This window comes from Mastigoproctus giganteus, chromosome 4, assembly GCF_048544385.1.
Source record: "Mastigoproctus giganteus isolate SK-2022 chromosome 4, ASM4854438v1, whole genome shotgun sequence".
NCBI classification, from domain to species: domain Eukaryota; kingdom Metazoa; phylum Arthropoda; class Arachnida; order Uropygi; family Thelyphonidae; genus Mastigoproctus; species Mastigoproctus giganteus.
Window position 1 is genome coordinate 50,736,262 of NC_143578.1, and position 20,838 is coordinate 50,757,099.

The window sequence follows — 20,838 nt, forward strand, 5'->3', positions numbered from 1 at the left end:
ACTCATGAATGCTTGCGTTTTAGTTTCGGGTTGATTTTTTTTTAATGACTTGGAATTGATGGAACTGTACTTGCAATCAAAATAATTACCACTTCCACTTTTGAAGTAAGAGTTTAAAACATAGGCCATAGATTCATTTTGTGCTTGAGTAAGAAGTTTAATTACTATGAAATAAACTTAACCATTTATGTACAAGTAGACCAAATCCATTATGCATACTGTATATCTCTCTCTTGACATCTCTCATATTATGGAAACTTATTTTTCATTTAAGGTGTCTATTTATCCACAAATGAAGGATAAACAATCGCTGAAACAGTTCGTTTGGGTAATAGCGCTCACCTGAAAATAAATATTTGTTCTACAGGCCATAGCATTATAACCTGAAGCCCATTAGCTCGAATTTTTTTTATTAATTTTTTAATACTGGACTTGGTAGTGACTTTGTTTCTCGCCTGTAAAGGTCTGTGTTAGAGTCCAATCAAGAACAGGCTTGAACTTTCAAGACTATGAATCGGATGCCGAGTTAGTTTCATGTAGTGGTTAGAGATATTTCATGCCTGGCACCCTTTCGGTCTATAGGTAATGGCTTCTGCACCAAACTAAACGATCCATCCTTTTGATTCAGTGGTATTACCAAGATTGTTACTCTGACGACCGAATCGGGCTCCATTCCTGTCAGCATAAAGCAAGAAAGTACAGTTACAGTGAGCTCAGGAACACTAGCACTGGACAGTGGAGGTCATATTGCTTCTTGTATAATGTCTGTAAATTACGTTTGTTCCGAGGTCAATTTTCTGTTTTGCTGGACGACAAACCAGAGTTTCCGGAAGAAGAAACATGCTACCCTAGCCTCAGACCGATTAACTCAGCCATGTTGTGAAAAAGGCCCATAAAAAATTCCTTATTCCTTTACAATTTTGAACTGCAATTTTCGAATTCCCGATGAGAAACAACGGCAATCGGTGTCTGCTGGCTGAATTGGCATAAACCATTACCGTTACACGTTCTTTGCTTGTTTTGTATCCTGGTGCAGTACTCTCATTGCGTGAGGTTAATGATCTGCTGTGTACTGCTTTCCATTTTAAACCAGTCTTATCAGCTTTTTAAATAAGTCTTCGTCTTTACCTTTTTCCTCTACTTCAATATTTCTATAAAAGCGTTTGCTAAGGATATGTCGACAGAAAGCTTTTCTCCATAAATTTTAAGTTCTCTGTTGCGCCTTAAACTTTCCGAGTCAACCGGAACTTGCTTTGAATTTCGGGTCTCCATTTAATTTTTTATTAAAAAAATTTTAATACAAAATTACCTACTGCGTCATCATGCATTTCGCAACTCAATGTCCGCTACATATTTTTCTACATCGAAAATTTCGATAATCGAGATCCGGATAATCAAGTTTCTACTGTTCTTAGAAATTGGAGTAAGATCGAGGACAGTCTGATTTCTGTTTGCGTGATATGGAATATTTTTGCGTTTTCTATATGCCCGAAACCTATATCCTATTATAAAAACAATTTTTCTGGATTGTCACTGTTATCCAGAGAGGGCAAAGAATGTTTGTTCTTACAGGGAACCAGTTTTTCAAGTAATTCCCTACTACTTTTTCAGTATTGGAAACGAAGAATGATGGTTTTTGTATTCGCATGAGATAGTCTTTTTCTGGGAAGTCCAAATAGTTAGTTATCAAAAACATAAAAAAAAAGCCCATTCTTTTCACATGTTTTGCGCCAGCTGGTAGTAGCTGGTTTTGAAACTTTTTTTTTTTTTTTTTTTTGCATCGTACTCGGCCACATGTTTTGTTCCTTCGTTGAAATGTTTATAAAATCCTGTTTATTTTATACTATATTTATTTTTATTCATTATTTATTTATGTTTTTTTGGTATACACACCTAATAATTCTGACATGTCAAGAAGAGACGAAAGTACCGATTTCTACTATTCAAGATAAAGCTCGGATAGTGATATTGATGTGCTCCAAAGGTGACTCGAAAACAATCTGTTCAGCTTTTAACTTCAGGGTGACATTTAACATTGGAGAGAAATGTGAAACAATCGTTCAAGATAAAAGGAGAAATATGTTCGAAGAATCTGTCGTCACTATATGGAGAGTGATGGAAGCTTCTGTCATCAGAAACTGTGCTACTGATGATAAATGTTGTCTTTTCTCTTTGATCATTTCTCAGGCTGTACCAGTGAGCAATTTGTCGTAAAAGGAACCTCACGTGTGTTGTTTGTTTACCTTAGTCCATTTCGAAGCGATAGCTTTCTGAGCCTTCCATTTCTTAGAGGAATCACATCCTGATTTATTCTACACTGCTCGACAAAATTAACGGAGCAAAATGTTCTTCGAGAATATTTTTTTGTGAACAGTGTCGCCGAAGGCTAATATTTGATAAAATAGGCATCCTGTCATGCAAATTCTGAGTATCCAATAGAAATCGATCTACAACCTTACATGGCGTGACATTTACCGTGCAGGCGGTGTTCTCGTGTGAGGCTGAATCGACGGCTGCACCCCTGTTCGTGTTTTTGATAGGGTTACCGTAACTACGCACAGGAACCGAGAACATATCCTCGAACCATATGTGCGACTTTTCAGGGGTGCGGTTGGCCCAGATTTTCTTTTCATGCACGGCAACGCCACTGCACATAGAGTTCAAGTGGTGGAGGAATATCTTGAAACTGAAGATATTCAACGACTGCCGTGGCCAGCACGATCACCAGACTTAAATCCGATCGATGATGTGTGGGACGCCCTTGGGTGTCGCATTGCACGCCCACAGCCAACTCCTCAGTCACTTGGTGCGCTGCGGTCTGCGCTGGTGGAAGAATGGGATTTGTTGCCACAGAATCTTATAGACACTCTTATATATCTAGCATAGTTCACTGTTGTCAGGCATGCTTAGCCGTTGGAGGGGATCATACGCCGTACTGATGTAATGTGACATTTTTGGTAATTCTTATACAACCCCTATAAATGTTCCTATACTTGTCCTAAATTTCTTGCAGTCTCCTCATTTCATCGTTATTCTATGGTACACCACCATACCAAATTTTATCCTGCTTCATCGCAAGCTGCATGAGTTACACCACGTTTTCTAAGTGAATGTTAATTTTGTCTAAACGGAAATTATCATTTCCATTTAAATTTTAAAGTTAGCAGTATTTTCCAAACAGCCATATTATTGAATTTTTTTAAGATTTATGCTCCGGAATTTTCTTGGAGCGGTGATGGTTGACTAATTAGTTCTATTAGGAACTGTATGCTTAACTTGTGCTTCCTTTTAATACAATTTCTCTTCTATTTTCTTCCTATTGATTCATTTTTTTCTCTCTGTTTTTGGAAATTTCAGAAATATTGCCAGTTGATAGTAAAATAATTCCTATGAAAAGCTCTTAGGGGTGGTATTATAACCTGTGTATACTTTCTTGCATGTCCACGTATCATTGTAAAAAAATGCACAAACTGAAATATAAATATCTATTTTAATAATGCATAATTAAAATTTTAAAAATCACTAAGAGCTTTAAATATACGGCAAATTAAAGAATAAAATCACGAAGTGGGAGCTTAATTGCCTCTCCTTTCTGAGTCGGGAAACACACACCAGTAGATTTGATTATTATGCGTAGTCCCCATTGAACTGGAAAATATTAACTACACTGTTGGCAACAAAACAAGGTTAATGATGCAAGGAAGCTAGCTCATACAGCAGCAGCAGCCAAAAAAAACACTCACCACACCACTACATTGTCCATTTCATTTAATAATTTGTCCAGTTCTTTCTTAAATTTATTCAAACTACCCACTTCCTCGACTAATGGAAGTTTGTTTCAACAACCAATTATTCCGTGATGGAAAGCAAATTTTTGTACTACTGTCCTGCAACCATCCTTTTCAATTTAAATTTATGTCCCCTCGTGTGTCTTCGAGAAAGAGTAAGAAGGCCATCAGCATTTAGTTTACTCAATCCATTTAAAGCCTTAAACAGCTCAGTCAGGTCTCCTGGCAGGTGCCTAGTGTCCTGATACTGTAATTTAGTGAAGTGTTTTTGTTAAGAGTACAATTTTCTGCCTCTGACTAATCTTGTTGTTGCTTTTTTGCAACCGTTTCAGCAGATCCTCATCTTTCCAAAAATACTGGGCTGTTCAAAGGGCTTGGCCACCAGGTTATAAATCCGAAGGCTCAGGCTTGCTGACATAAATTTGGAACCATTAATTAGGAGGAATGCAGTGGTTATTAGCAACTTCGTCAGATTGAGGCTCCTCGTTTTTATGTCCAAAAGGTATAGATACACAATCACTCTTTTAGCCTGTCGGCTGTAAACTTGGAATGCTAACGTCTGTTGAGACCTGGTCAAAGGACTTTTTTTGAAATTGACTGAAGATACGAACTACTTAGAATGAATCCCGAAAAGCTTGCAGCAATTTTGGTACTGTGGAGAACTTTTCGGACTGTAAGCCGCAAGACAATTTTGACTTTTTCCCCCCTTCAGGAAGTAAATAAAACATTCTCCAGTATTCTCCACAAGTACCCAACTTTGTGCGGCACGTATATAGTAGAAAATGTTGAATACCGAAGAAAGAAAATAGTGCTTTTTTTTTTTTTTTTTTTTTTTTCCCTCTCCCCTTCACCATTTGATACTCGCTATACTTCGGTGGTTTCCTTTCTGTTTCAGGTGAGATGGCAGAAAAGCACAAATCAATGATTACTATGCATGACGTTGATGCTTTTGCTCTTCAGCTACTCGTGGAGTTCGCTTATACTGGGGAAATTTGGATATCTGAGGATAATGTTCAGGTTAGTATTGCTGCTTTTTTTTTTTCGTATTTTCTGCTAAACAGGTCTTTTTATTTTATGCGGTTTATTTATTATATATTTATTTATTATTTTGTACAGAGCTTCTCTTAGGGCAGATAGTCGACCCTGAGATGGTATCACGCTTTATCTCGTTACTTAAACGTGGAAAACTCCCTAATAATTAATCGAAATGTTCAAAGAGTTCAGAATTCACCTGTTTGGATGAAATCTTTGGTAGCACGAGTAACGGGGATACGTAACTTGTGTACCGATAGTTTTTGTTTCCCGAAGCCCGTTTTTACTAATATCAATCAAAATTATAAATAACGATAATTGGATGGTTCCTAGATAATCCATGAGTAGTAGGGTTTTGTTAGGAGCATCAGCAAATAAGGCCATATTGCTCCCGGAGGGAAAAACAATGCTATTCACTCCTGAGATCGACTAACTCAGCCATGTTGTGAAAAACCACCATAAAAATTCCTCACGCCATCGATGGGACTTGAGCTCAGGTCTTTTCCACCTGGTGTGGGGAGGACGGCTACCCACGAGGGCTCAAATTCCGTGACATATTTCCTATTTAGTTGTCACCGATTAGGACTGACAGCTTTTGGAGCATCCTTTTAGAATTATTCGAGAGAAATTCCTTAAAGATTTGTGTTGCTTAGGTTATATAAACATATAAATAAAAAAGGGATACCTGAAGGGTTTTTTTTTTATAATTCTTAAATATATCACCTACTTACTTAAATATTATCACCTACATACACCTTTTGGCATCTCTCATATTGTGGGGATCATCTTCACAACTGGGTTGTCATGATTGCAATACCAGGGTGCCTGCCCACCCACCGATGAAAGGCCAGCAAGCCTTGAAACGATCCGTCTGGGTGGTGGTGCCCACTGAGAATAAGTAACAGTAGTCTTCTCTATTAGTGAAGCGTTACTTATTCGAGATAATGCAAAACATGGTAACTCGTTGTGAAGGATGAGCACAATATGAGATACAGTTGAAGTGATGCCCTTTACACTACTATCGTAGTTTTTCCTTTAAGCGTTGTCTATGGTGTTTTTACACCGTTATTATATAGATAATTAAAAAATAACTTTGGTATTAAAATCTCCTATAAGAGCATTGCTTTCGAATTAATATAGCTCACTATTTCTCAAATTGTAGTTATGCTTACTATTGGTAACCACAGATAATGAAGTAACTAGTGGTTAATATTTGACCTCGCAGTTGGTATAGTTGTTATAGCGGTTGCTCTTTCTTCTATGCTAGATGGAAAACCCGTGTGGTTGATACCTGTTTACATCCTAAGTTATGGTTCTATCCCCGTTCCCCCACTTCCTGACCGAGTAGTCATTCTTGAACAATCCTACCATGAGTTTTTCTTTCGGAAACTCGGGTATTTTTCTTCTCAAAAACACATAACCCAATCATATAGAATTTACAGACAAAATATACTGGGTGTTGGTGCGTAAACAGATCCTGTTATAGATCATTTTTAGTTGCAGTGGTTTTCCTTAGCTCCATCTGTTTATTGAATTTTGTAATAAAATTAACATTTTTTTCCTTCTTTCTTGTCGTTGGTGTGTGAAAACTATCAGGATTCAAGATGGAAATATGAACCTAGAACACCAGCATACCAAGTCTCGTACTACACCAAGTGTACTGCGAGATACACTTAAGTTGTATTGTGTGTGTCAGTCATTTATTCGAAACTATTTTAAGATTAGGCAGTAAACGTTTACCTGTCCGACCTTGCTAAGACTCGAAGCATAAAAATAGACTAGGAAATTTCATATTGCCTTCGCTGGAAAGAACTATTTCGTTGTTACGTGGGTGATCAGATCGATGGTAGAAATCAAGTTTGGTGAATTTGGCTTTCTGTAGAAATGAATGCGTTCCAGTTTCCCATTTTGGTAATAACAAGTGGAGACAATCTTTCAAATGGATTTTCAGACGCGCCTCTCACTTTCATATATATATATATATATATCTCAGGATTTGTCCTGTTTTTTGGGCAAACTTTTTTGTCCGGTTTTGTGCTATTTTTTCAGTGATTAAACAACTTCTTAAAATTCAAAATGTGTCTAAATCGATAGTCTCTTTAATTTATTAGCATAAGTTAATTATTATTATGATGGCGTCTATAGAATAAGATCTCTATGATGGCGTCATTCTTGGGCGGGTCCGGCTTTATCTATGTATTTTTGGTATAACACTATAACCAGGCCATCCAACTTAGTGAAGGAGAAATTTTTTAACGACGAAGATGTGTTTATCGCTGTAGCCACATTTGTAGTTATTGCCGAAAAGAAAATACAAGAAACCAAGATTTTGGGTGTGTCCAAGTCTGCGTAATAGGAATACATATAGTGCAAGTGATTTAATGGACGATTTGATTTTGGATGATGTCGACGACTTAAACCTCGAATATAGATGTAACGGCAATTTTAGACACTTCCAGAATGTCAGTGCTGAATTTGAGCATTTATTGAATATAATTTGACCAAAGTGCGCTACCTTCTCATTTGTCCATTCGATCATGTTGATACGGGTACATGCACAATTTGCACTCAACGAGTAAACTGAAAGATATGAAATACCGATTGCCGTCAACAACTACGCATCCCCACTGCACGATTCCGCTCGGCTTCTTTTGATGTTTGCCGACAGCAGTCTGTAAACATCAAAAGAAAACATTAATGCCGCGCGGCATGCCGATTGGCAAAAGCCACCAATGGTAATCAAAATTTTTTTGAAAATGAGTGATCATATATCATTGGCTCGTACGAGGGCTGTTTAATAAAGAATTGATCATATTTTTTTTATTTATTTATTTTTTTTTACTTTTATTAACGTCCCATATCTGTATTAACCCAAGAGGCTTACATCTGGTGAGTATGGGCTTGACACAACCAGGGTCCTTAGCTGGATATCACCATCCTTCTCTTTCTTGGTGATTCCCTTCTCTCTCTCTCTCTCTCTCTCTCTCTCTCTCTCTCTCTCTCTCTCAGGATATTTCAGAAATTTTTTTTTGGCTGGTGCAGCATAAGCTTCAGACTTCCTTGCACCACATGGCTAATAATAATAATTAATCATCCTTTGATGGTCCTTTTTTTTTTTTTTTTAAACTCCTCCTGCATTCTGTTTCTTTAATTTCAAATTTTTGGTTGGGGGACATATGCCCATGTGAGCCAACCCCCTATTCTGCAGCATTCAATGGCTTGTGACATGTCACATGAGCACGTGTCAACTGCACATTTGTTATTTCTGTGGCTGAGCCCCACAACTCTGTCATATCAAAAAAAGAGACGACCATAACCTTTGCTTTTTTTTTTGGTGTCCAGGGGCTCACATTTGGTGAATATGGGCTTGGCACGCCCAGGGTCTTGAGCTGGATATCATTATTCTTCTCTTCCTCGTTGATTGACTTCTCTCTCTCTCTCAGGGTAACTCAAAATTTTTTCATTTTGGCTGGTGCAGAAAAAGCCTCAGGCTTCTTTGCACCATATGGCTAATAATAATTGCAGTTCCTGCAAGGACGTACTTATGAACAGGTGCATGAGGTGCTAGCCTTGGGCCTCACCATAGAGCTCACTTGCATGGCCTTTGTAATCTAAGATTTTTAAAGCGATCTTTGTATTGCAGTGTTTTACAACTTCTCTCACAATTACAGTATTGTATTGCAATGTTTTACAACACTTGTGTTTAAACAGCTCAGTTAAAATAATTTTTTTTTTTTTCTGATTATATTTATATATGTAAGTTTTTCCTGGCAAACCTCCACACAAACATGTTGTTGCTGAGGTGTGAATATTTTGGAACACAGCATGCACAAACACGTGTCATGTGTAAATGGTTATGGATAATACCTTGCATACTTCCTACTGATATTCTCAACATCTCTGCCAGTTGCCTTACTGTTATATGATGATCTTCTGTCACGATTACAGAAGCAGTGTTTATGGTTTCTGTGGTGACAGCAGCGGTTGAAGCTCCAGGACCACTAATTTTTGTGATTGAATAACATCCATCTTTAAACATTCTAAATCACCTGCAAACTGTGCTATATGGAAGTGTAGTTTGCCATAAGCCTCTTTTAACATTCCATAGGCTTCAGCTTATGCTTTCTTGAGACAGAAACAAAATTTGAGAGCTGCATGCTGTTCCTCATGTGTCACTTCCATTGTTATGTAGGCAAAATTGAACAGGCATAAACTTGACCAACCACCAATGTCACATGAGCACGTATCAACTGCACATTTGCTATATGATGCAGTTTGGTTTGGTTTTAAATTCTACAGCTCAGCTATAAATAGCAAGCAGGTACAGTTCATGAAAAATTATAATCATTCTTTATTGAACAGCCCTCATATATTCATTGATGAGTGTATTCCACATTCACATTGAAAAAATTGAAAGAGAATGCAACTCAATTTTATTATTTATTATTATTATTATTAGCCACATGGTACAAGGAAGCCTGAGGCTTATGCTGCACCAGTCAAAAAAAAAAAAATAATAATTCCCGAGTTACCTTGAGAGAGAGAGGGGGAGAGAGAGAGAGAGAGAGAGAGAGAGAGAGAGAGAGAGAGAGAGAGAGAGAGAGAGAGAAGTAGAAAGGAATCACCAAGAAAGAGAAGAATGATGATATCCAGCTGAGGACCCTGGGTTTGCCAAGCCCATACTCACCAGATGTGAGCCCCCAGGGTTTATTGCTGAAGTATGGAGTAATTTAAAATCAGTGAGGAATGTTCTTGAAGAACATTTGAACTCAAACATTCATTCCTAAAAAAATGAAATCATTATGTGCAGAAAAACATGTGCAGGATGAAGATAATATGTGAAAATTTTTGTGATGAGTTAATCTCTATACAGTAATTGCCTGGAGTATTTGGATAAGTGGATGAAACTTCTAGAAGAAGTTGTTTTGCACAGATGAACCTAAATAAGAACCTAAATGAAAGGATGTGGAAAATAGTGTCCAGTATTTGATCACTAAAGAAATTCAAATTGATAATGTTAAATGTTTTGATCAATTAACAAGCTTGAAAAATTTTGTAGAAATGGAAAGCAAAAATGAACAATTCAATCAATTGCTAACCCATGAAAAATAGACAAATTTTTTTGAAAATGTAAAAACACCAGAGCATTACGTAGAATACTTAAAACTTGCACATTTTTTCACAAAAACTTCTCAAATATAGAAAAGATCTTTACATTAATAAATAGTCAGTGGACAAAAGACGGAAATAAATTATATATTGATACTATAAAAACATATTTTTACTGTATAAATTTAAAAAATAAAAAAAGTCATGCTCCAATTTCTATACCTACTTATATTCTAACCTGTCATTGTTAAAACAAATTATCAGGGAAAATATAAATGGTTGCAGAAATAGTGAAAGTTTACATTTTAATTTGATTATTGATGATTTTTATTATACTGATTATTGAAACTTTGTTTATTCATGTGTTATCGTTTTTGTCCTCATTCCCTATTGATATCTCTTTCTTTTTTTTTTTTTGACCTGATTCTTGGAAATGCTTTTGTTTTTAGTGATTTGGATATGGCAACCCTAATATATACAGGGTAATTCACTACCAGTGCAACAAACTTGCAGGAGGTGTAGGGGTCACAAAGACGAATCGGAATCACATAGCATTGCAGGGTCCAAAATGCCTTCGTCATGCGGTAGAGGACGTTGAACAGGAGGTCGCGTGAACAGCGATCCCGCTGGAAGTCAGCATTTGCGAACCGGTTCCCGAGGCAGCAGGATGGACAAGTATTCAAACGTTGAACTGGCTGACATGCACCTCACGTATGGAGCTGCAGACTGTAGTGGGTGCGCCGCTCTGCACTTGTACCAGGAACATTTCACGCACAGGCGTGCTCCTCATCGTACGATTTTCACACTTGTGCACAGAAGGTTACGTGAGACTGGTTGTTTCACGAGAGGTACTATGAATCGAGAGTGAACGAAGAGGACACCAGGCAATGAGTAGAATGTCCTAAGTCTTGCAGAAGGCAATCCGAGTAAGAGTACTAGAGCGATAGGCCAACGATTGGGTATTTCCCAATCCACTGTATGGAGGATACTGTCAACAAACCAAATGAGTTCATACCATCTGCAACGCGTCCAATCATTGGAGCCTGCGGATTATCCACTCCGGAGGACTTTTGCTACTTGGTTTCTTCAACAGAAACGGTTCGTAAATGCTGACTTCCAGCGGGATCGCTGTTCACGCGACCTCCCGTTCAACGTCCTCTATCACATGACGAAGGCATTTCAGACCCTGCAATGCTATGTGATTCCGATTCGTCTTTGTGTCTCCTACACCTCCTGCAAGTTTATCGCACTTGGTAGTGAATCACCCTGTATATATAGGCTGACCAACCACTGCTAGCACACCAATTGCTAGGCAGACAGTCAGGCCTGAATGACTGAAATACCTCCTGCCTTAAATAAAAACTATAAATCAAATAAATATGCACAATACTATTAATGTGCATATTGTGTATAATTGTTAAACCAGCAATAGCATTAACACCACATTAACATGAAAATTTATCCATCACAGTGAAAAAAAGACTAAAATTAGCGGTTAAAAAAATTATAAATATATATATATATTATATTTTTTTACTGACTAATATGGGAAATGGGATGTCCATTATTGCCAAATGTCTGTTAAATCCTCCCCCCCTCCCCCCAAATTTGGAACTCTTTAAGAAGAGTTGCAAATTTAAGGTTTGCATGTTATTAGAATCATTATCTCAAATGCATCAATGTATAGGGGATGAAGGCTCTGTACAGTATTGTAAATAGGTGGGGTGGGGTTACCAGGAAAGCTGGCTGGGACTGCCTAGTTTAATAAATAAATAAAATAAAAATGCTTGGGTTGCTTAATTATTGTTATACTCAAGTCTTGATTAAGTGGCTACCAGGAAACTTTTCTTGTGCATTTATAGCATTGTTCATGGATAAACTGTAGTTTTAACTTTGTGATATTAGAAATATTATTTTAATACATATACAGTTGTTAGGTGTTAGACATGTTGTAATATTGAAACTTGGAAGTCTTAAATGTTAATCTGAAATTACGAATACTCCTCCTTTTTATGATTTTTTTTTTTTGTTTTTTTTTTTTTTTTTTGTTTTAAGTTTTATTAAGAAAACATAATGCTATATTTGAACCTTAAAAGTTACTGCCTGAAATTTTATTATGTGATCAGTCATTTTTCTGGAATTTAACTGAAAAAATAAATGGATGACCCTGCCCATCATACTATAGATTTATATTATTTTCTTTTTCTAATGGAATAAATTAACTTTTTAGGTTCTGCTACCAGTAGCCAGTCTTCTTCAGGTATATAGTGTCCGAGAAGCATGCTGCAAATTTTTGCTTCGTCAGTTGCATCCTTCAAATTGTCTAGGAATTCGCAGTTTTGCTGATGCACACTCTTGTGAAGAATTACATCGGAAGTCACACAAATACGCCTTGCAAAACTTCCAGGAGGTAGCTTTAACAGAAGAGTTCCTGATGCTCCCTTTCTCTCAGGTTAATTAATGTGTTTCTTTAAGCAACAGATGTAATAGGTAAAGAGCTCTCTTCAAACTGCATTGACAACAACTTTTATCTTTTAGAAAAAGGAAGAGATTTATTAGATAAATGGTTTTTCTACTTTTATCTATTTATAGTGATGTGTAATTTGGACTTCTTTAATTTACTGTATATATCAATAGTATTTTGTGAATTAATACTGGAATTGAATAGTCAATCCCAGTTTTAATTAATTTTTTCAATCACTGGGCTTTTACTAAAAATGGTTCTACTTTTGTTTGTATATATTTACTCGATTTCCAATCATACATGTAGTGATATATTTGGACAGAAAGGCGCCTCCGTAGCCAGGTGGGAAGGAGCAGCAGTGCGTAGCACATGCTTCTTGATTAGACCGGGGTTCGAGCCCGTCACCACCAAATACGGAGGATGTGGAGAGGTCAGGGAATGACCACCGCATATCCCGGAGCAATATGGCCTTAGTTGCTAATGCTCCTAAAAAAAACCAAATAACAAATAACAAATTTGGACAGAAAAGCATTCTCAGTACAGTAGTTATTATTCCTTGACTTAAGTGGCCAGATTTTCTGAATTCCAAAGCAGGACCGCCCTCATAATTTAATTGAATCATATAATGTGGCCACATTCCCAATTTTTAAAAGTTCGGAGTAGGGCTTGGAATGGACTGGAACACTGGAATGCTGTTTCAGTTCATTACATGCTGCATCAGTTATACTTATTTGATTATTAAAATAAGTACAACTGATGCATGTACTTACATGATTATTAAAAATAAGATATTTTATTAACAAGCATTCCAGTTTTTAAAATATTCCATTTCAGTCCTTGCTTGGGGCATAACAAATAACCCATACAGCTAAATTGATAATAATGTGCCTGGGGGTGGGTCAGGTTCATTGTTTGTTTTACAACATGAAACATTTTCATGTCAGCAGGATATATAGCTCATTATAGTGCAAGGATGCCATCAGCTTTTGCTCAAATAATAAAATGAATAACTAAATAAAAAGAAATAATAATAATAAATAAATAAAAAGAAAATAAATAACCAATGTGTTCCTTCCTTACACAAGTAACTACCCATCTGCCCTTTGAATTTCCTCAAGATGTCAGCTACCCCCAGAGGTAATTTATTCCAGCAATTAACAACACACTAGCTAAAAGAAACCTTCTTACAATTGAGTCTAAATCTCTTTCCCTGTTAATTTGAATTTGTGGCCTCTAGTTCCGGAATCATTTATAACAATGAAAATTTCATTCTGTGTTCATTCATTTTACTGTCCCTTCTTAGAGCCTTAATCAGACCTCAATCAGGTTCCATCTAAGATGCCTGGTTGCCAACCTCTGTAGCCCGCACATATGAAGTGTATCCTCCTGCTCATGCTCTTTGGGAGATATCATCAAGTGGTTTCATCTTTGAACCTTTTCAAGAAGCTAGATGTTTTTTTTTTTTAGATGTGGTCTCCATACTTGGACACAGTATTCCAAGTGCAGTCTTACAATCCTTATACAGTAGAATTGTGATATTCTTATCTTTACTTGCAAATGTTTGATAAATTATCAATAGGACACTGTGGACTTTCCTTGCAGCCTGTGTACCTTGTTCGGAGAACTTCATATCCGACTGTATCATAATGATCAAACCCCTTTCTTCCTCTGATGTTTTTAGTTCAGCCCTACAAACTGTAAGTTATTGTGGGGTTGCTGTTCCCCAAGTGTAAGACTGTATTTTGCTAAATTAAAAGTTAACTGCCACTTTTCTGATGATTGAAGATTATATGATCTTTTTATCTCAGAGGTATTTCACCATTAAAGTTTTTTTTTAGAGAGGAAGGAAAAATGAGATGAAATGCATATGTGTGTATCCATATGATGATATTTGTGTGTATTGTCTCTCTCCCAGGTAAGGCGTCAACATTATGGATGCCAGAACATTTTCAATTGAAGAATGACTTGACTGCAGTATGGGTTTGTGAAAAACATTGGAGATTCAAAATGGTTTTAGAGTAGTTCAGTAAAGTAGTGGTATCAAAGTAAATTTTGCATGTGAGGGAGAAGGCATTTCCCAGTGGATTTTTGACAGCTGTAAAGTGTATAGTAGACCCAAATGTCATCTTTGACAACTGTCAAAGCCTTGAAGAACTTGTCCTGAGATCCTAAAAAAAATATTTATTCTAATGATCAAGTGAATTGCAAATGATGTAACGTTGCAATTGTACCATGACAGAAGACCTGAAGCTGAACCTGTGCAAGCCAACTGGCATTTGTGATTTGTCAGACAGACTATGAAATAAGGTTTGCTGCTTGTGAAATACCGCTGCAACACTTTAACACCCTCTGAAGAATCTTTTTTTGTTCAGTGGTGGTTAATTTAGTCAGCAACATTAAATGGAATTATGAGGGTATCACAGCCTCCCTTTCCTGGTTTAGTATAGATATATTGTGTATATTTTCTTTTTATTTTAAAGTGCAGGCATCAAAATATTGAAAGTGCTAATTTTTGGAAGAACATTTTATGGAACAATTAGGTAATACTTGCAGGACTGTAAATTTTCGTGGAACACTAGTTGAAAAATGCTGGTTTATACTGCACTTTACTGACTACATGAAGTATGAATGGGGAAAGCATATTTTCCTTATCTGACAACCATGCAGGGCTGTTCAATGAATCTCTCCTTTGTGAATACAAAAAGAAATTGTGCTCACTGGTGGGCCCAGATAGGGCTGTAGTCACAGCCGTGCAAATGGGGGGCATTAGATGCTCTGCACCAGGTCCCCCAAGGTTGGGGGCTCCAGTTGGGGCCATCAAAGTTGCAACATAAATAAACAAGTCCCCAGAACCCCAAGTACCTTTTCATAGTCCTGGCTGTAGTCCCTTTAACCCCTACCGTATGATAAAAATAATGTGGATATTTTTTACTTATACATATTGATTAAAGCTTAGTAATTCCCTGGAACAAACACTGATTTAGCCCCTCCCTTTCAGAAAATCCTGGGACTGCTACTGATTGTACTGCAATATTAAAATTTTCTAAACTCCACCATCTTAGGTGGAGTTTAACTGAACCCTTTGAACCTAAAATTGCCCCTGTCAAATCTAATGACAACATATTACAAATTTATAATTGCTAAAGAATTTCCTGTTGGAATTCTGAATGAGAAAGTTTAATTATGGTTGGTAGAAAGACTTATTCATGTCTGATTGTAATGATGTAGTTTAATTGTTATAAATTTATATTGGTATTTAATTAGAAGTCTTTTCTATGGTTTCAGGTAGAAGACCTAATATCGAGTGATCAGCTGAATGTGGTAACTGAGGAAATTGTGTACAGAGCTGTTATAACATGGATAAAACATGACCTTCCTAACAGACAGCGACATCTGGGAAAAGTAGGTTTCTTAACATATTTCATTTATAGAATGTAAATATTTATCTGTTGTAAACATTGCTTCTTCAGTCTTCTTTAGGATATCTTCAAATCTTAGGTATTATGTATGGAAGAATTAAATTAAGATGGCATGGCCCAGTCATGAAATTACAGGCTCTGGTACAAATTTATGAACCTAGGAATAAGCTTATGTTCATTCCCCCTCTCCTCCAAATGCTTATCGTTAGGTTTTGCATCAAAGGTAGCATTTTTTCCCATCAAACCTGGGGCCCAACTGTATGGGGAGGGTTTGTTATTGTTATTTGGTTTTTAAGAACATTAGCAACTAAGGCCATATTGCTCCGGGGATATGCGGTGGTCATTCCCTGACCTTTCCGCATCCTCCGTATTTGGTGGTCACGGGCTCGAACCCTGGTCTAATCAAGAAGCGTGTGCTACTCACTGCTGCTCCTGGCTACGGAGGCACCGTATGTACGTGGAGGGTTATGTTTCCTAGGATTTAGGTGGTTAGGGATCCAGCTTGGCTGGAAGAAATGCTGTTTGAATTTAAAATGACAGACTACTGCCCTTTTTAACAAAAGGTTTCAGAATGAGAAGGCGTTTAATTATAGTTGGCAATTTAATAGAAATGCTATCTTAAGCTTGTTTGTCCCATAGTAGTTTATGCAGTCTGGAAAAGTTTAAAAATATTTAACTTTCCTTTGTGGAAACTGAAGTCAAATATTTACTTGATTTCACTGATTGATATGCTTAAAAAAATCTAAGCTTCTGTCAGTTTGCAGAAGTTTACACATTTAAAATTTTTTTAAAACATTATATATATATATCTTTACAATGATCTATATTTCACAAAGGTTGGGATTACCAAATTCAAAAATCTTCGATCTAAGATAAAGAATTAAAGTCCATTTATCTAATGAATTAATTTCTACTTTTTTGTATTTAGAATTCTGCTGATTTTGTACTGTAATAAATGAAAAGTCAGCATTGTTTTCAATAAAAATGTTGACTATATTTGGAGTTTGTTATACTCCATAAGTTACTGATTATTGCAATCAAACCAAAGTGAAGAAAAATTATGAACTAAATGGCAGTTCTCAAATTCCATACTGGCTGAAATTCAAACTTTTTATGGAAACAATAAATAAAAAAAAAAAATTTGGTGACTTAAGGTGCAAGTCTATTTCAGCCTGCACCATATATACTTGAGCCTGGATGTTGGTCACAGTTGCTCCAGGACCTCTGGACTAACATGATTACTGTAAAGAAAGTCAAGTTTTTTTTTTTTTTTTAGCCTTTAATATATATTTTTTATTTGTGTGCCAGATCCCTTGACTATCTGAATTGATGATACCAGATTGAAAAATCTGGTATGATGTATACTATATAAGTCGCAATCACAGTTTAGGATAATAGTATAATGATAATAGTATGAGTATTTTTTATATTCAACGACATATACAATTGATAAAACTACTTTTAGTGCTCATGCTTATTTTCTTTTCCTGTGTCAGGTTAACACCAAGATGATGTATTTAAACAACATATGGCATGCAATACTGAAAACAAAAATTCTTAATCTTTCTTCAGCTATTGCAGCATGTAAGGCTTCCTCTAATTGGCAGAGAGTTCCTTTTAACCCGTGTAGGAGATGAACCCTTAGTACACGGCAGTCTTGAAGGAAAGGATCTACTAATTGAAGCAATGAAATATCATCTAATGCCAGAACAACGAAATAGCATGGTGTCTGTACGGACCACACAGAGAAAACCTGAAGGACTTCGACCATATATATTTGCTATTGGTATGTACAGCTTTTGCTTAACCTCTTTTTTTTTTTTTTTTTTTACTATACAAACATTAAGAAATGGAATCATTGTATTAGAGCAGTAATCATGCATGAGGTAATGATTTTTGTGCATAATCCAAACTTTGATTTGGCACCCACTGCTCTATTTTTTGGGAAAAATGCACCATCCCAAAAGTTATTCCTGAGACAACTGTCTTATTGCCTTGGGAATTGCTGTAGACCTGAAATACACCTAACAAGTTATGAATCTTCACACTTAATGAAATAATTAAACAATCTATTTGGCTAAACTGCATTAAGATTGAAAGAAATTATTTTAGAAGCACTTATGAAAGTACACTAAAATTGGTTCTTTTGGTTTCAGTATAAGTAGTATGAGTTGAATAGATTTGTAATTCCTGCATATTTTGTACTTTTCACCTACGTTCTTTAAATAATTAACCAATTGTTTTGTTAATTACTAAAAATTCATGACATATAGTAAAATTTCTGGTTTTACACAATAGACAGATCAAGTTCATTACCTAAAATCAGATTTTCTGAAAAAATTAAAATTGGAGTTTTCCTCCATTTTTAATTAATTAGAATATATATGACATAGTTTTGCAATTACAGAAATCATAGGTACAACTGCACAGTAATCATGATGAATGAAGTTAATAACTTGAATGTACCACCAACCTATGAAAGAACTAAAAGATTTCAGAAAATGTATTCTAGCTTTCTCTAAAACAATTTTCCATTGGCATAGTATTAAGTTGTCTTAGTGCTAATCTGAATGGCCCAGCATATTTAATTTTTATCTTAGCATTTTGTCTTTCTTAATAATCAACCTGTTAGTACAATGCAATAATTGCTTCTAATATAAACCTTAAAATGGTCATCTAGCTTGGAACAGTGTCATATGTAAGCTCAATTGTATAGACCTGCTTTAATTTATCATTGAACTTTGTAAAGCCCAAGTCAGAGTTTCAAAGTTGAAGTTTAAGGTGGCTCATGCATTCTGCAACATATACTGCACCACATTCTGGTTCCATAGTCTAAACATCATACCAGAATATTATCACCCCCTCCCCCTGCTTTTCCCTCTCTTGCTAACAATTTTTTTTTTTTAGGTACTCACTTTATTCTGCTATGGATAATAGCATATCTCATGCTTTGTCTGTGTTTCATTTTTAAAAAGTTTTATAAAGTTTTTTGCTGTGTATATACAGCGAAAAATTTTATAAAATTTTCCAGTGACCTCTCTCCCTTTGGTTCCAAGCAGCAAGATATTATATATATAATTATATAAAGTTTAAACTCCTGTTTTATGTTATTCTTAAATTTATGAACAAATGCTGGTGTGTGCATTTAGGAATATATGGATAATTAGATAATCAAGGCGTATGTAAAGCTATGTTGTAGAGAGAAGAGGGTAGGCTGAGAATGCCAATAGAAGATGCTCAGCAAATATTAAAAGCTGTAGAAGGAGCAAAAGAAATATGCTGGTTAATTAAGCAGTGGAGAAATGGTATTAGTGCCATAAGCTAAAACCAAAGAAAAATCTCTAAAAAATAACAAAATAAAATTAAAATTATATACGCATAATATTAACTAATGTTAACAAAATTAATAAAATTATTGACAGTCATCAGTAAAAGTATACACTAAATGGTATATTATCAAGAGCTGGCACCATCATATATAAGTACTAGATATGATAGAAAAAATGTCAGTTAGGTAAAGCGGTAGCAGTTTTGGGTGAGATACGGTGCAATATGTGGATGCCATGTGCGTCAAACACCCAGGTAACGTACGTATGCCAACGCCGGCACCATGGCAAAACCTAGAGATATAATATATGAATGATACAATATATAATTAAAAGGTGAGCGTAAAACAAAAGATAAGGCGTAGAGCAAAAAGGTGGAAGCAGTAATGGAAGTAATATGTGATAGAGCAAACTATAAGATAGAGCAAAATATATAAGCTAGTGAGGCAAAATAGTATAACAATACAGAGGCAACTTATAAAGCAATGCGGTAAATTATAAAAAAAGGGGGTCAATTATGGGTATGTAGATACATTAAAAGGGACACAGCAAGGCCCCCGTATCCAGGGGGGGGGATAGGTTCCAAGGCCTACCATAGATGGCTGAAACTGCAGATATAAGCGAACACTTGCTGACCCCATATATAACGTGATTTTCTTGTACATACATATGTATAATAAAGTTTAATTGATAAATTAAACACACAGTAAGACATTACCAACATTAAATACAGTAATAATAAAGTACAGCAGACTTGATTTACCGGGATTGGATTAACCAGGACACTTCAATCTTCAAACAGGCCTATGGGGCTGGGAAATTCCATACTGCAATAATTAAAGACAAACACCAGCCAAGGAATAAAAAATTTTTACTATAAAAATAATGTGATACACTATCGGAAATATTACAATAAATTACGATAAAACGTTAAAAATATAGTTAAAAATATACCTAAGCAATAAAATTATCTAAAATAAACTGGATTAAAAGCGATAAAACCTGAAGCTTTTCACAGGAATTTTCATTCTTGTGATCACGACATACAGTTTAAAAGCGTTGTCAGCTTCAGGAAGGAAAATCGTTTTGAATATTTTCGTTATATTCTTTTAATTGTATTAATTTGATTTTTAATTGTTTTAAATTGATTTGAATTGTGTTAAATTGATTATTTAATTATTTATATTTTACTCTAATGTACTGGTAAGTTGTCGTTTTTTTTTCCGTTTTTTTCCGTTTTAATTTCTGGAGGGCATACGGAAGGGTTCTACGTACTATATATAGTACTATGTATATATATATATATATATATATATATATATATATTTTTTTTTTTTTTTTTTTTTGTTTGTTTAGAAATCATGAAAATGATGGGCAAACACAAAAGTTGTGCTTTCAATTAAACAAAAACTTGAAATTATTCAAAAGTTTGAAAACGGTGCATCCATTAAATCTCTAAAGAACCATTATAATGTTGGTGACCAAACCATACATGACATTGTAAAAAATAAAGGGAAGCTATTTGATTTAAAATCAACATCGTAAAAAATAAAGGGAAGCATTGTATTGGACATGCAAGTAGTACATGTTAAAAGTTTTTCGGTTTTTTTTTCCTGGTTAACCGCGGGTAACTGAATCAGTGGATACGGGGGCACAACTGTATAAGTTGGAAGCTAAGTTAGAGAAGTAGTAAAATAAAA

General features: G+C 35.6%; 1 protein-coding gene across 1 annotated transcript in view; it reads left to right on the forward strand.

The window, feature by feature from the left end:
• The window catches only part of LOC150086719 (kelch-like protein 17), a 64,139-nt gene that overhangs the window by 15,135 nt on the left and 28,166 nt on the right, over nucleotides 1–20,838 (forward strand). The window contains exons 2-5 of the mRNA XM_090372239.1: nucleotides 4,684–4,805; nucleotides 12,160–12,381; nucleotides 15,679–15,795; nucleotides 17,385–17,598. Coding sequence (XP_090228365.1) covers nucleotides 4,684–4,805; nucleotides 12,160–12,381; nucleotides 15,679–15,795; nucleotides 17,385–17,598 — 675 coding nt within the window. The remainder of the gene's footprint in view (nucleotides 1–4,683; nucleotides 4,806–12,159; nucleotides 12,382–15,678; nucleotides 15,796–17,384; nucleotides 17,599–20,838) is intronic.